Below are 12618 nucleotides of genomic sequence, written 5' to 3' on the forward strand. Positions count from 1 at the left end.
TTGTGTGACCCTAAATTATCACAAGCAGTTTGGCACGACTCACCTCTTGAGTCTTGTCAAGTTGATTAGCATAAATAATAGTTTTGTTATTATTGAAATTTTATTAGGTTAAAAATGGATAAAATTTAAAATTATCCACTGCCTCATCAGAGATTCAAGAATCGCAGTGTCATGGGTAAAACAAAATGTATCTTAGACAAACATTCTATAAAACAAACATGATATATCCAGACAAATAATCTGCTCAAAAATTATTTATCGAATAGCGCATAGCAGTTACAAGCCATGAACATTGGTTACACAATGACAGCCAGGCAAGCCTAGAATACAAAGCCGATTCAGAAAATTGAGCGCAACCGTACACTCACAAAACTAAGAGGAGAACCAGCAAGCTAGCATTTTATTTTGTAATCGTTCACCGGCGGGTACCAATTCATTTCAGTTTTACACACTTGCCGTCTTGAGGCTATTGCCCTTCTCCTGCAGGCTCACAAGTAGGCTGTCAAAGCTCTTTTTGAACGAGTCTACGCCTTCCAGCTCAAGCTGCTTCCCGACCTCATCCCAGTCGATGCCAAGCTTCTCCAGGGCACTGTACACACCTTCCGCCTCAGACACATTCGCATCAACTGTCCTAGAAACAGTGCCATGGTCAATGAATGCCTGCAGCGCTTGGTCGGGCATTGTGTTGACCTGAAAGCAGAAGGGAATAACTCATGTTTAGCATCACTCTAAGGCCACACTTTGCATGATGATAGAAAGAGAACCTATCTACGATTCAAACAAATTCGATCTAGGATGCTCATCGTGCAAACACACCGTGTCGGGTCCAATCAGACTGTCCACATAAAGGGTGTCAGGATAAGCAGGGTTCTTGACGCCAGTGGATGCCCACAACAACCTCTGTTTCTTGGCACCTTTCTTGGCCAAAGCCTCCCATCTTGGTCCAGAGAATTTCTTCTGGTAGAGCTGATTTGCTAGTTTCGCCTGTGCTACAGCAGCCTGGCAGAAAATAGGGAAGTCATATTACAGAAATTCATGGACAATTTAGTAAGTCCTAATATTACGAGGCAGGCAACTTTTATTTTATTTACCTTTCCTCTAAGGGCAAGCGCCTCAGGTGTTCCAATCTTCTCTAGCATTTTGTCAATAAGGCTGTCAACTCGGCTGACAAAGAAGGATGCAACACTGGTAACTCGAGATAAGTCACTCAAACCAGAAGCCTCTAGCCCATCAAGGTAAGCATCAATCACGGCCTCATATCTTGCAATAGAGAAAATAAGCTGCAGTGACAGCAATGAACATGTCATCAATAAGCTTATGAAAGCAGTTCTGCAAGACGTAGTTTTACCACAACAATACCATAAGAAGGCAATGTCAAGACAACTCGATACTTACTGTGACATTGACACTAATGCCATTAGAGATGACTTCCCGGATAGAAGGAACACATTCCGCGGTAGCAGGTATCTTTATGTAGACATTGGGGCGGTTGACCACTTTGTGCAACCACTTTGCGGCCTCAACTGTTCCCTGAGTGTCATTTGCCAACCTAGGAGACACTTCCACAGAGACATACCCATCAGCTCCATCTGTCTCGTTGTAGATAGGCTCAAAAAGTTTACATGCGTCTTGTATGTCCTTTATAACGAGTTCCCAGTAAGCACTCTCTGCATCCTTTCCAGCTGAAATGAGCTGCTTGAACTGATCATCATATGCGCTTGATGACGAAATGGCTTTCTGGAAAATCTGCATCGTGTCGAGACAGGGTTAGGAGTGAAGATGCAAATATGCAAGTGATCATACAATATGCACCAAAAAAAGGTGGAAATGGAGTATTACCGTAGGGTTGCTGGTGACTCCACGAACACCACTGGCGATAAAGGGCAGCAAGTCGGTGACAGGCCGGCAGAGGTTGTCGTACCATGGGGACAGGCCCTGGAGCTCATAGAGATCATGAAGTGAGGTCCTCTTGGTCGGAGCACCATTCCCTTCCTCGGCAGAAGCCATCGCACTGAAAATTGCATTTCACCAAGTAAGGTCATGTCCACAAGCTAGTTGAATTGCAAAAATGATGATGATGATGATATGTGTGATGAATTGTTCTAAGTTCATATGAGAAGACCACAATACAATCAATTCAGGGAGCTCATAAAGCTTATATCACTGCTAGTAGGTAGTAAATATGCATCCAAGTGACATAGTAGACCTATATATCTTTTTTTTTAGAGTTCCAGGGCAACCACCCCAGGAACTCTATCAAGAGACCCATATATAAATATATATATATATATATATATATATATATATATATCAGTTTCTTTTCTGAAAAGAAAATATCTATCAGTTTCATACTACCACTCTCTACCACATACCCAAAAGGCATTTCTGTTGAAGGCAGAAAGAGGTATGAAAACTAAAATTCTTTTGACGCTAATAGAAAGCGTTGCTACTTTTTGGCTGGCGTGTGGCTGCTATCAAGAGGTCTACAGAAGCAGCAAGTCAGCGACTCAGGTGTGCAGCCGTGATGCAGCATGCAACCAGCTCCCGGCACGGCACCTAAATAGGAGCGCTTGGCCACCCCCAACTCCACACGGATTCTGCACCAGCCCGGCGACTCGAGAAGCTGGTATGCCAGAAGCCTCTCCACCGTCCATTTCCCGATCGAACGGCCGCAGAAACGGACAGGCTTCAGAACCGGATCCGAGCGTCTCTATCGCCACATCTGGCGGCGTGGCGGGCTACGCCACGCATCGACGCGGCGGAGCATCAACCCGCGACCCAACCTTCGATGCTACCGATCTCCCATCCAAAGCACGCAGAGACGAACAGCTCGAATCTAATCAAACCTCGCCAATATCAATCACCCACTCAAGCACGCACGCGGATGCAAAGGCTACTTCAATCAAACCGCAAATCTAATCTCACTGATGCGGCACGGGCGAGGAAGAGGAGAGGGGAAGGAAGGTGGCGTTACGCACATGATGGGGCTCCTGGCGCGGCCGGCGATGGAGACGCGGAACCGGCGGGCGGAGGGGGCAAACCCGAGGGCGGCTGGGCGGAGGGACGCCGGGGGGAGCAGCGCCGCCGCCGGCCGGGGCGCCGCCAGCTTGGACACCGTGCCGCTCATCGCCGCCGGGGTTGGTGAGAACTGCAAGGAAGGGAAGTGGGGATGGATGGGTGGGGTTGGTCGCTCACGGGGGTTGTTGCGAGGTTTTGGAGCTGAGATTGAGACGAGGTCCTCTATTGCTCGTCAGCATCAATTTAAGTAGGCGCATTATCTGTTTTCGCCTGCCGTTTTTGCGCTTAGACCCCTTGATATTTGTGTATTCGTTCTTTACTACGTTCACATATTGTTCTTTTTTCCAAACATGAAAAATCAACATGATGCCTATTTAGAACGCACACATTTTTCACATGAATATTTTTAGGAAAAGTAGTACCATTGTACCAATAGAAAAAAACCATTGGGGGGTCCTTGCTAATCGTTATTGTGCATCTTATATTCTTCATCCCCCATTAAAATGCTCAGCTTAGCATTTTCTATATCCATTTGTACATTTTTTACGAACTTGAATGCACAGCTCATCCCAGGCGCAACAATGTAAGAAAGATTAATATTTGATGTGTTCTATAAAATGCAACCAATGTAAATGCACTTACACAGCTGTCAAGCCGTCTTCGACACCCTTGAAAACGACATCAGGTTGGAGGTAGCTCCTCTTTGACAATGATAGGAGGAAATGGCGAAATAGTTGAGCTAGATCCACCTGGTAAAGGTCAGATGTGTCTTTTGCTTTGAAAGGGAAAAAAAAAGCGGAGAGTGTGAACCAAATGAGAAGAGGAATCGGTTGGTCATTGGTCGTGTTTTTGATACATGGGTTGTTGAAGATATTTTTGCCATTTCACATCGGCCAAAGTATCCAGAAAACAGAAATGAAAGGAAGGCACGATGCATGCCGGTCCCTAGGTTTCCTCGTATTGACGCGCCGGGTTGTGCCATCGCAATGACGGAAGAAAAGCGCCCCTTGGACCGTGGAAAAGTCCAAACGATCCTGGCTGCTACGCATGCTTAGCAGTCAGCCCCCAGCGATGAACGCAGGGCGTCAGCTGGCTGGTGGGACGTTGGAGGCGGCTACCATACTTGCTACGATCCTACCCTAAACCCTAAGTTCACAAATCGTCAAGTTCTCTTCCTCTTTTATTTTTTCTTTTATTTTCTGTTTTGCTTTTCAGAAAGTGTTTTCAGTGCGTTAACGCGAAATGCAGATGATGGAATTTGAAGAGGAGAAACCCTGGCAGAGGTGCAGAAACAGAAACTAGTAAATGGACGGACTCAAAACTCTCGTCCACCTGAGCGCAGGCGGGGACAGACCCTTCGCTGTGCTTGAGCTGTGAAGCAGGGCAAGCTCCATCCATGGGGCGTGGTGAGTGAAACTTGACCCATCCCAAGGGCCAACTTGCCCTTTGGCCGCTCTGCAGTGGCCGTGCTTCTCGTGCTCCTGACCCGGGGCGCGCAAGCTGCGGCGACCTGCCTCCGATCGGGCTCTTCAGAGTCCTACTCCATCTCCTCCTCTCCAAATCTGAACAGTTGCCGGCAGAGGCGTTTGCCGGTGCCCCAACTGGCAACTGAAAGAACATCCACGTCTTCAGCTGTTCAGAGTTTGTCCAGTCTTTCCCTTTTTCTCCTTTGCTTGCAAAGATCCTCCTTTTTCCTCTGTTGCAGAGCTGCTCTTCGGATTGACCAACTTCTAGTTCTACCCCACACAATCATCCTCTGAACCTGAAACTGCTTTTCAGGTGCACCGGAATTCAGAGCGCAGGAGCAACTGAAACTGTCAGTTTGACAGATGAGTTCAGAGGGGAGAGGGAAAACAAACGTCAAGCAAAGTAGAACAGGTTAGAGGTGTTTGGATCCTTGAGCTAAAGTTTAATCCGTATCACATTGAATCTTCGGAGGCTAATTAGGAGAACTAAATATGAGTTAATTATAAAACTAATTATACAGATGGAGGTTGATTCGCGAGACGAATCTATTAAGCCTAATTAATCCATCATTAGCAAATGGTTATTGTAGCAGCACATTGTCAAATCATGACTAATTAGGCTTAAAAGATTCGTCTCGCGAATTAACCTCCATCTGTACAATGAGTTTTGTAATTAGTCTATATTTAATACTTCTAATTAATATCTAAACATTTAATGTGACATGGACTAAACTTTAGTCCTGGAACTTTAGTTAGCTCGATTTACAAACACTAAATCACATTGCAACCATCGATGCAGTGACCACTAAATCTAAATCACACAAGGCTGCCTCTCGTACCTCCTGACAAATCTCGCTCTATATTGCTGCTGCATGTAAACTGGTCGTGCAAAAACTAATGCGTGATCCATCCATCCATGGATCGATGTAAAAGAAAACAAAAAAGAACATGAACAAATGCAGACGCAACAAACGCAAACGGCTCTGTGTCGTCTACCACGGCTTGAGGTCGTTCTCGAGCCCGGCGTCCCAGTCCAGCACCTTCTCCCCGGGCTCCAGGAACACGCCCTTGCCGTGCGGCAGCTTGCGCGCCAGCCCGTTGAGTATCTGGTCGAAGGCGTCCCCGGGCCTGGCGGGCTGGTGGAAGAGCAGCGCCTGCTTCACGGACGCGCCGGCGAGCAGCCGCTGCTTCCGGAGGATGTCCTCCAGCGGGATGGAGGTGAGGATGTTGTCGAGCCGCGGCACGTCGCGCTCCGCCACGAACACGCTGATCTCCTCCCAGGGGATGGCGTCCGCGAACGGCAGCACGATGTCGTCGGCGATGATCACCGGGATGCAGCCGAACACCACCGCCTCCACCAGCCGGGGGCTCCATGGCGCCCAACCCAGCGGGCACAGGCAGAAGATGGCGCGCTGCATGTCCTCGTAGTACGTCGACGGGTGCTCCGTCGAGATGTCGAACAGCGGGTTGTCCTTGAAGTTCTCCCACACCGACGCGCGCGCGCCCCTGCATCATCAGGTAAGGCCATGGTCAATCACGTTATCTACAAGCAGCTTAACTATTTGCATCAATGTTGGAACGGCAAGAAATTAAGCATGAAAAAACGTGGATTACCTGGCGTAGTAGCCGCCCTCGGGGTCGTTGCCCATGTCGTAGAAGAGGCCGCGGAAGTAGACGAAGATGGAGCGCGGCGTGCCGGGGTTGATCAGGTGCGCCTGCATCTTGTGCGGGTTGGCGTAGGGCGGGATGGTGATGGACCCGTCCTGCAGGCACACGTGGTTCCGCTGCCCGAACGTCTGCACCAGCGTCGCGCGCCGGAGCAGCGGCAGGATGCCCCTCTCCATCGCCCTCTCCTCCTGAAACCACAAGCCAAGTGCCAATCAGTTCACTATTTCTTTTCAGCTCTGCAGCCTGTCTCCGGCAACGCACACACACCTGGTAGTGGAAGCATGCGCCGAAGTCGTGGGGCGTGAGGAAGAAGTGGTCGGCGCCCTCGGTCCTGTTCCAGTAGGGCCACGTCGTGGCGACGTACTTGATGGCGCTGCGCATGATCCGCGGCGCCCGGAACGGGAGGGGGAACCCCTGCGGCGTGAGGTCGCAGGTGGTGTACGCGGGGGTGTAGAACCAGTCGGCCTCCTCGGGGTCCAGCGTACGCACCGCGCTGTTCAGCAAGAACTGGTGCATGAAGATCTCGGCGGCGAACATGTGGTGCAGGCACCGGCTGTCCTTGGCCAGCAGCATCAGGTTGTACTTGCGAGGCATCTCGTACACGAACACCTTCAGCTTCCCCACCGGGTTGTCGTCAAGCACGCCGCCGGCGGCCCCTGCTCACATCGTTCGTTCATTCAGGTTAGTAAATCGTCTCGCATGCAGTTCTTTCTACACAAGTACTGTTTGAATGTTAAGCTTTTATAACATGCTGTAATGATTTGAACTGTCTTGAGCAATGCAATGATCAGGGAATTCGCCCTAGTACCCTACATACTCTGAAAAGGTTCTTTCTTCAGGAATAAACGAATTCATGTAGCTGATATTATCAATATTCAATGCACTGTGCTAAAATATGCAGAGTGGTCAGATCTTTACAGAACAAGTTTCAGTACTAACAGGGTTTCAGATTTCAGAAAAGGCAAACACAGAGATGTTTCAGTTAATGATGCAAGAAATCACTAGTGATGGGTACAATTGTTGGTGGAGTCGTTGCTTTCGGCAGTCCACCAACCACGAAATTTGAACTTTAATCAATAAAATACCGATCCCTTTCAAGTGGTCTCTACTTTAACGATACGTTGTTCTTATCCCTTTCTTTATCGGTACTAATCTGGTCGTTAGCATGTCCGGTTCAAGGGAAAAAAAATCGTTTGAAAGCGCCAGTGGTCAGTTGAGTGAGTGGATGGCCACCGCTCGATCTAGCTGCCACTTATCCTTTCTTTATAGTTATACCACTTCAAGCTCTTGCATAGTTGCATTGCAGGCCCTAAAATGCAGCTAATTAAATTAAACCCAATCTTGCTGGTGCCGCGCCACACTACAGTAGTCCTCCCCGCAAGAGATGCCTATTCTGGAAGCTGTTGCTTCGTGGACGCGTGACTGCGAAGAAGATGGTACAGAGCTAGAGATCTGAACCATCATCCACACTGATGATGATGCGATGCAATGTAGGATCAGGGAAGCTACGAAGCAAAGCAATGAAGCATGATGCAATGCAATGGCCGCTTCAAAACAACTGATGCAATGCAATGGTTTAAGCTTCACTTCAGCAACCAATTAATCTGTTGCAGAAAGCAATGCTAAGCAAGCACTGCTTGATCCATTGCAGACGCAGGCATTTTACTCCTACAGTAATGCTAGTGGTTACTAGTTGCTGGCTTGCTGCTACCAGAGCAGGTACAGCTCTGTACAGTTGGTGTGAGGGCAGCGGCCACATGGTGGATCACAGGGGCGCGAGCCGCACACGGCAGCCGGTTAGAGACAGCCACCACGATTGATTGATCCCAGAAGAGGCTGTTGATTCCCAGCTGCGTGCGCGGCGGTGGAAGCCAGAGCCAAGCGGCGTCCGCCGGGGGTAGGGAGGGACCATCGGAATGCGGTGGCAGCGAGCACGAAACCCGGATCAAAATCGAAGCGTGAGCTGTCGGGCGCACGGATCACAACCTCACAGGGCGGCGAGCCGCGAGCCAGCGCAACCAATTCCGTCCAAACCAGGCAGCGGCGGCGGCGGCATTGCAGTTTGGAGGCGGCGGGACTGCCAAATCTGAATCTCGAGGGGGGCACCCTCGCGCGCCCGCCGGCCGCGAGCGAATTCAAAATCTAGGAGGAGGATGCGAAGCGGGCGGCGCGTACCTGAGATCCTTGCGCGCTCGTGCTGCTGCCGCTGCGGCGGCGCCGCCGCGGCGACGCAGGAGACGACGAGCAGAACCGCGGCGGCCGCCGCCGCGGCGGGCCACGGCCTCCGGTCCCGCCCCATTGGCCTTGATCCTGCCGCGGGCGCCGCCCCGGAGTTGACCGAATCAAGCAGCTAGCGGCTAACGCTCTCCCCTCCTGCTCGTGCTGCCGCTGCGGCCGTGCGTGTGGAGCTCGAGCGCCGGGCGGCAGCGAAGTGGTGCCGGGATACTTGTCGCTGGGGAGCGCTTTGTCGTCGTCCTCCGCTGTGCCTGTGCTGGTAGGCTGTCGTTGTCAGGCCCCGATGGCGCGGCCCGTGGAGGGGAGGGGGAGTAGTAGAATAGGAGGTGAGGAGGCGGGGTAGTCAAGGTCGCGGCGACGGCGAGCCAATGGAGGGGGTGCAGCTGCGGAATTGGAAGCGGAATCTGCTGCTGGTGCTCTCGCACGCACGCAGGCACGCAGGGAGAGAGCGAGCTGGCGGGGGAGGAAGAGGAGAAAAGAAAAAGGAAAAGGAGGAGAGGGTGCAGCGCAGCAGCTACATGGCTCGCACGCGGCGGGTGGCGTAATACGAAAACAAGGGGGGCGCGGGGCGACCCGACCGACCGGGTCCGCGTCCGAGGCCAAACCAATTGCTTCTTGCAAAGGCTTATCGGCTCGGCATGTGCTCGTGCTACGCAGTTGCTAGGAGCAGCAGGCAGGCCCAACTTGCGTCGCTAATCATGTGGCCAGGGCCAGGCTTGAGTAACCAAGTCACCCTACGCACCTGCGCTAATCATGTTTGCTTGCTACAGCGATGCAGCCTCCTTTTGGGTACCGTTCCTGCTGTATTTTTTTAATTGTAAAGTCTGATGAATAAAAGCGATAATGTTAGAGATGGGCTAACAATTTTTTTTTATACGTTCGTAGAAATGAGCTGCACGCGTTGGAGCTGGACACACGACGCCCCTCGAGAGCCAAACCTTTGCTGTAAACACGAATCAGTGCAGCAAACCCTTGGCTCCCTGAGTAATCGAGTCAGCAGCCAGCACAGGCTACGGCGATCATGTTTAGATTCCATGGCCGCTAAGACAGGAACGTATTTTGAACGTAGTGCTGGACTGAAGCATCTTTGGAAATGGCTTTTAGATTCCATGTTTGTACATATACACATATCCAAACTAGATTGGCTACACGTGGTGGAAACAGCTCCTTTTCTTTTCTTTTCTTTTCCTTTCTTTCTTTGGAAAAGCGCGCTTGATTGGATTTGATCAGCAACCTTGGCCGGCCGCCTCCAATCACGGAGAGGCGTGCCTGCGCGGTCACCTGCTCGATCGGCTTCTCCTGCCGCGAGCGTGAGGCCGAGGTGTAAAGAGGAGAGACCAACTGACCGAGCAAAAGCTCACCACAAAACAAAGAGAGAAATCACAAGAGTAGAGGAGAAGAAAAAGGTGTGCGCCTGGTTGGCCCGCCGTGCCGTTAGGTCGCGGTGGTTGGCCTGCTCACTCCAACGAACGACGAATAGCCTGCCGCCTCCGCCTCCGTGATTACGGGCTTGCTAGTTTATGCGAGGAGCCACGGCAACCCATCGTCTCGCCAGCCGCAGGTAATGGATTACGGTCCTCACGACTCCTTCACAATCCAACTTAACCATATTTATTTTTAATTTAAAATTATATATTTCACAATTCAACTCAGTTCTATCTATTTTTAGTTTAAAATTATATATTATTTTCTAATATGTAACGTTGGTTAGTTCATTTTTGAGCTAGCCAACGTCATGTATTAGAGGATGGAGAGAGTTCGATCCTTATTAAACCTTAAATTTACTAGATTAAATTAAAATTTGTTAGGTTAAATTAAAGTACCCCACATGTGACGCCGATGGTGACGCGCTGCGGCGACGACCTGCTTGCACAGCACGGGAGCTGCAGCTACGACAGCGGGGAAGACGAGGAATCTTCACCCACGTTGCCCGCATGCAGATGCAGCGCGCGGCCGGCCGCTCCCTTCCGGCGCCTGCGGGGACGACTAATTTTTCTCTCTCGTTTTTTACCGTCCCCTGCGCCTGTGCAACGCGCACGGGCACGGCGCGGCGCCATTAACACCCTGTGCGTCGTGTCGGTGCATCCGGACTCTGGCCGTTAACGAACCCATCAACTCCATTCATGTAGTGGTACAACACGCGCGGCAGTTTTAAAACCAACAGGAAAAAAAAAAGTTTATGTACGGATCAGCATCACCCCACCTTATTCCACCACTCGTTGTCCTATATCCTTTCAGTTTTTAAAGCCTCTTTTCATTTCCTTTTTCTCTGCTTTATGTCATGCGCACCTACCTTTTCTTTTTTCTAAAAAAAAAAGTTTGCTGGCTTTCCGTCGGCTGGAAATTTTGTTACACGGAACTGAAGTTACAGCGGTTACAGCTGCAGTGACGTGCTAGTGTTTGGATATCAGCTAGTCGCAAACAAATGGCTAAAAAAAGCAACGCAAGTATCAATCTCTTGAATATTGGATGCTCGTTTGATTTCCTCAATGAACAATGGGGCACACTGGCTCTGTATTTTGTTCCGCTGGTGTGGACAGCGTGCCGGAACACACAAGGGCTGATGGAATGTCCTAATGTCAACAGCAGAGTCTAATTGTCATGTTTCGCATTAAAAGGAAGAGTATGATCTCTTTATTACGAAAGTATTTTTTTTGGGACGCCATAAAGCATAGTTAATTACTTAAAAAAATAAAAAAAGAAAACTAGGTAACGGTGAAGGCATGCTCATATAGTCTTATGAAGTGATGCTATGACATGAAGGTCTCTGCAGTCTACATACAACAACGACATTAGGCTAAAAAACATCCATCACGATTAAGATTGATAGGTGACGATGCATTGATCTAGGAGTTCTCGTAACCATTCAGAACTCGTCAGGATTGTGACCGGGTAACAAGCGGAACTGACGCATGAAATGGGCTGGGAATAGCGTGTATATAGCCTCGCGCAAGTCAAGAGAGCAGGTGTAGGATATATTGTTTATGATTTGTTTTGGTTATCGATCAAGTTCTAAACAAATAATTAGTAAAAGCATTATTACATTGGAAGCACGCAATCATCACTTAATATAGACAGTATATGACAGAAAATATACTATCTTCCGGGAAAATTAGGCGAGGATGAGGGAATACTCGTACGAAATGACGACGCTATCACAGCAACAACTCTTAACATCGATAGGTGTCAGTCTATTGATCCATTGGTAACCGCTTGTCAAGACTCAAGACCGTGACCGGGCAACAAGCACAAAAGTATGACACAATTTCAAGAACATAATGCGGACTTGGAATAGCTTAGCTTCGTGCAAGTCAAGGACAGGTTCAGGATGGATTGGTCTTGATCCGTGCAGCCTAGTTACAAAAAAAAAGAGAGAGGTGAGAAAGAGCCAAGAAGTTGGCCAAAAGAAGCGAAGTGATTGCGAGACAATGGGTATGAAATTAAAAGTTAAAAAAAAATCAAGTGCGGTGAGCGTGGATCGAACACGCGACCTTCAGATCTTCAGTCTGACGCTCTCCCAACTGAGCTATCCCCGCTATTGTTTAATTTTTCTGAAAGTATATTTATATTAATGTTTTAATCTCACGCTTGGCGGACTAGGATAATGCACGTGGGCCGTTGTAAGATGTGCGCCCCTAGTTATGTTGTGGCCCATCGAGTCCATTGCTGCCACTTCTGCTGTCATTAGGCGGCCCAGTCCTTGGCAATCCGGGACCGTGACGGCTTCCTGGTTCCTGCAACTGAGAGAAGGAAGTAAAAACCATGGCAGGTATCGATCAAACCGCTTTTCTGATTTTGCCTGCCGCCAGACGGCCGGCCAGGTTTCTCCAGCGCCGGCGCCGACGCCGACGCCGGAGCCCAGGAAGCAAGGAACGTCGCCGATGACCCCGTGGACCGTGGTTACTGGTACGCATCGCATCGACTCTCTCCTCGGCTATTCTGCACGCGCCGCCTCTGTTTCCAGGCTCCAGTCCTCGGCACAGGCCGCGTTGCCGTTGCTGTTGCGAATTGGGAATTTGTGATCCCCTTCCTTCCCTCCGGGTATGTAGCATCTCACCTACCCCCGGTCTGCGTCGGTGCACCATCATCAACGTGAATCGTCGTAGGCCCGTAGCACGTCTCACCAGTTTCTTCGTCATGATAAACCTTGGACAACGGCCCCCTGTTGCGTCCTTCTCTCTCACCAAAAGCCTCGAATATGTCCATGCCTCTTTTGCCCTGCACAAATCTC

General features: G+C 49.9%; 2 protein-coding genes and 1 non-coding gene across 3 annotated transcripts; all 3 read right to left on the minus strand.

Annotated features, from left to right (window-relative positions):
- Positions 1-190: 190 nt before the first annotated feature.
- Positions 191-3232, minus strand: LOC101753964 (transaldolase). The gene is made up of 6 exons (XM_004971078.2): positions 2979-3232; positions 1840-2011; positions 1396-1746; positions 1092-1280; positions 817-999; positions 191-690 (listed from the first exon to the last, which is right to left on the minus strand). Exons 1-6 carry the CDS (start codon positions 3125-3127, stop codon positions 445-447), a joined length of 1290 nt encoding a protein of 429 aa, XP_004971135.1. The 5' UTR covers positions 3128-3232; the 3' UTR covers positions 191-444.
- A 1963-nt stretch (positions 3233-5195) lies between these two features.
- Positions 5196-8961, minus strand: LOC101754359 (probable glucuronosyltransferase Os01g0926400). The gene is made up of 4 exons (XM_004971079.4): positions 8328-8961; positions 6420-6808; positions 6099-6340; positions 5196-5990 (listed from the first exon to the last, which is right to left on the minus strand). Exons 1-4 carry the CDS (start codon positions 8449-8451, stop codon positions 5477-5479), a joined length of 1269 nt encoding a protein of 422 aa, XP_004971136.1. The 5' UTR covers positions 8452-8961; the 3' UTR covers positions 5196-5476.
- A 2889-nt stretch (positions 8962-11850) lies between these two features.
- Positions 11851-11923, minus strand: TRNAF-GAA. The gene has a single exon. It is a non-coding gene; the product is annotated as a tRNA-Phe (tRNA).
- Positions 11924-12618: the final 695 nt, after the last annotated feature.

The sequence above is a fragment of the Setaria italica genome, chromosome V (genome assembly GCF_000263155.2).
Source record: "Setaria italica strain Yugu1 chromosome V, Setaria_italica_v2.0, whole genome shotgun sequence".
Classification (NCBI taxonomy): Eukaryota; Viridiplantae; Streptophyta; class Magnoliopsida; order Poales; family Poaceae; genus Setaria; species Setaria italica.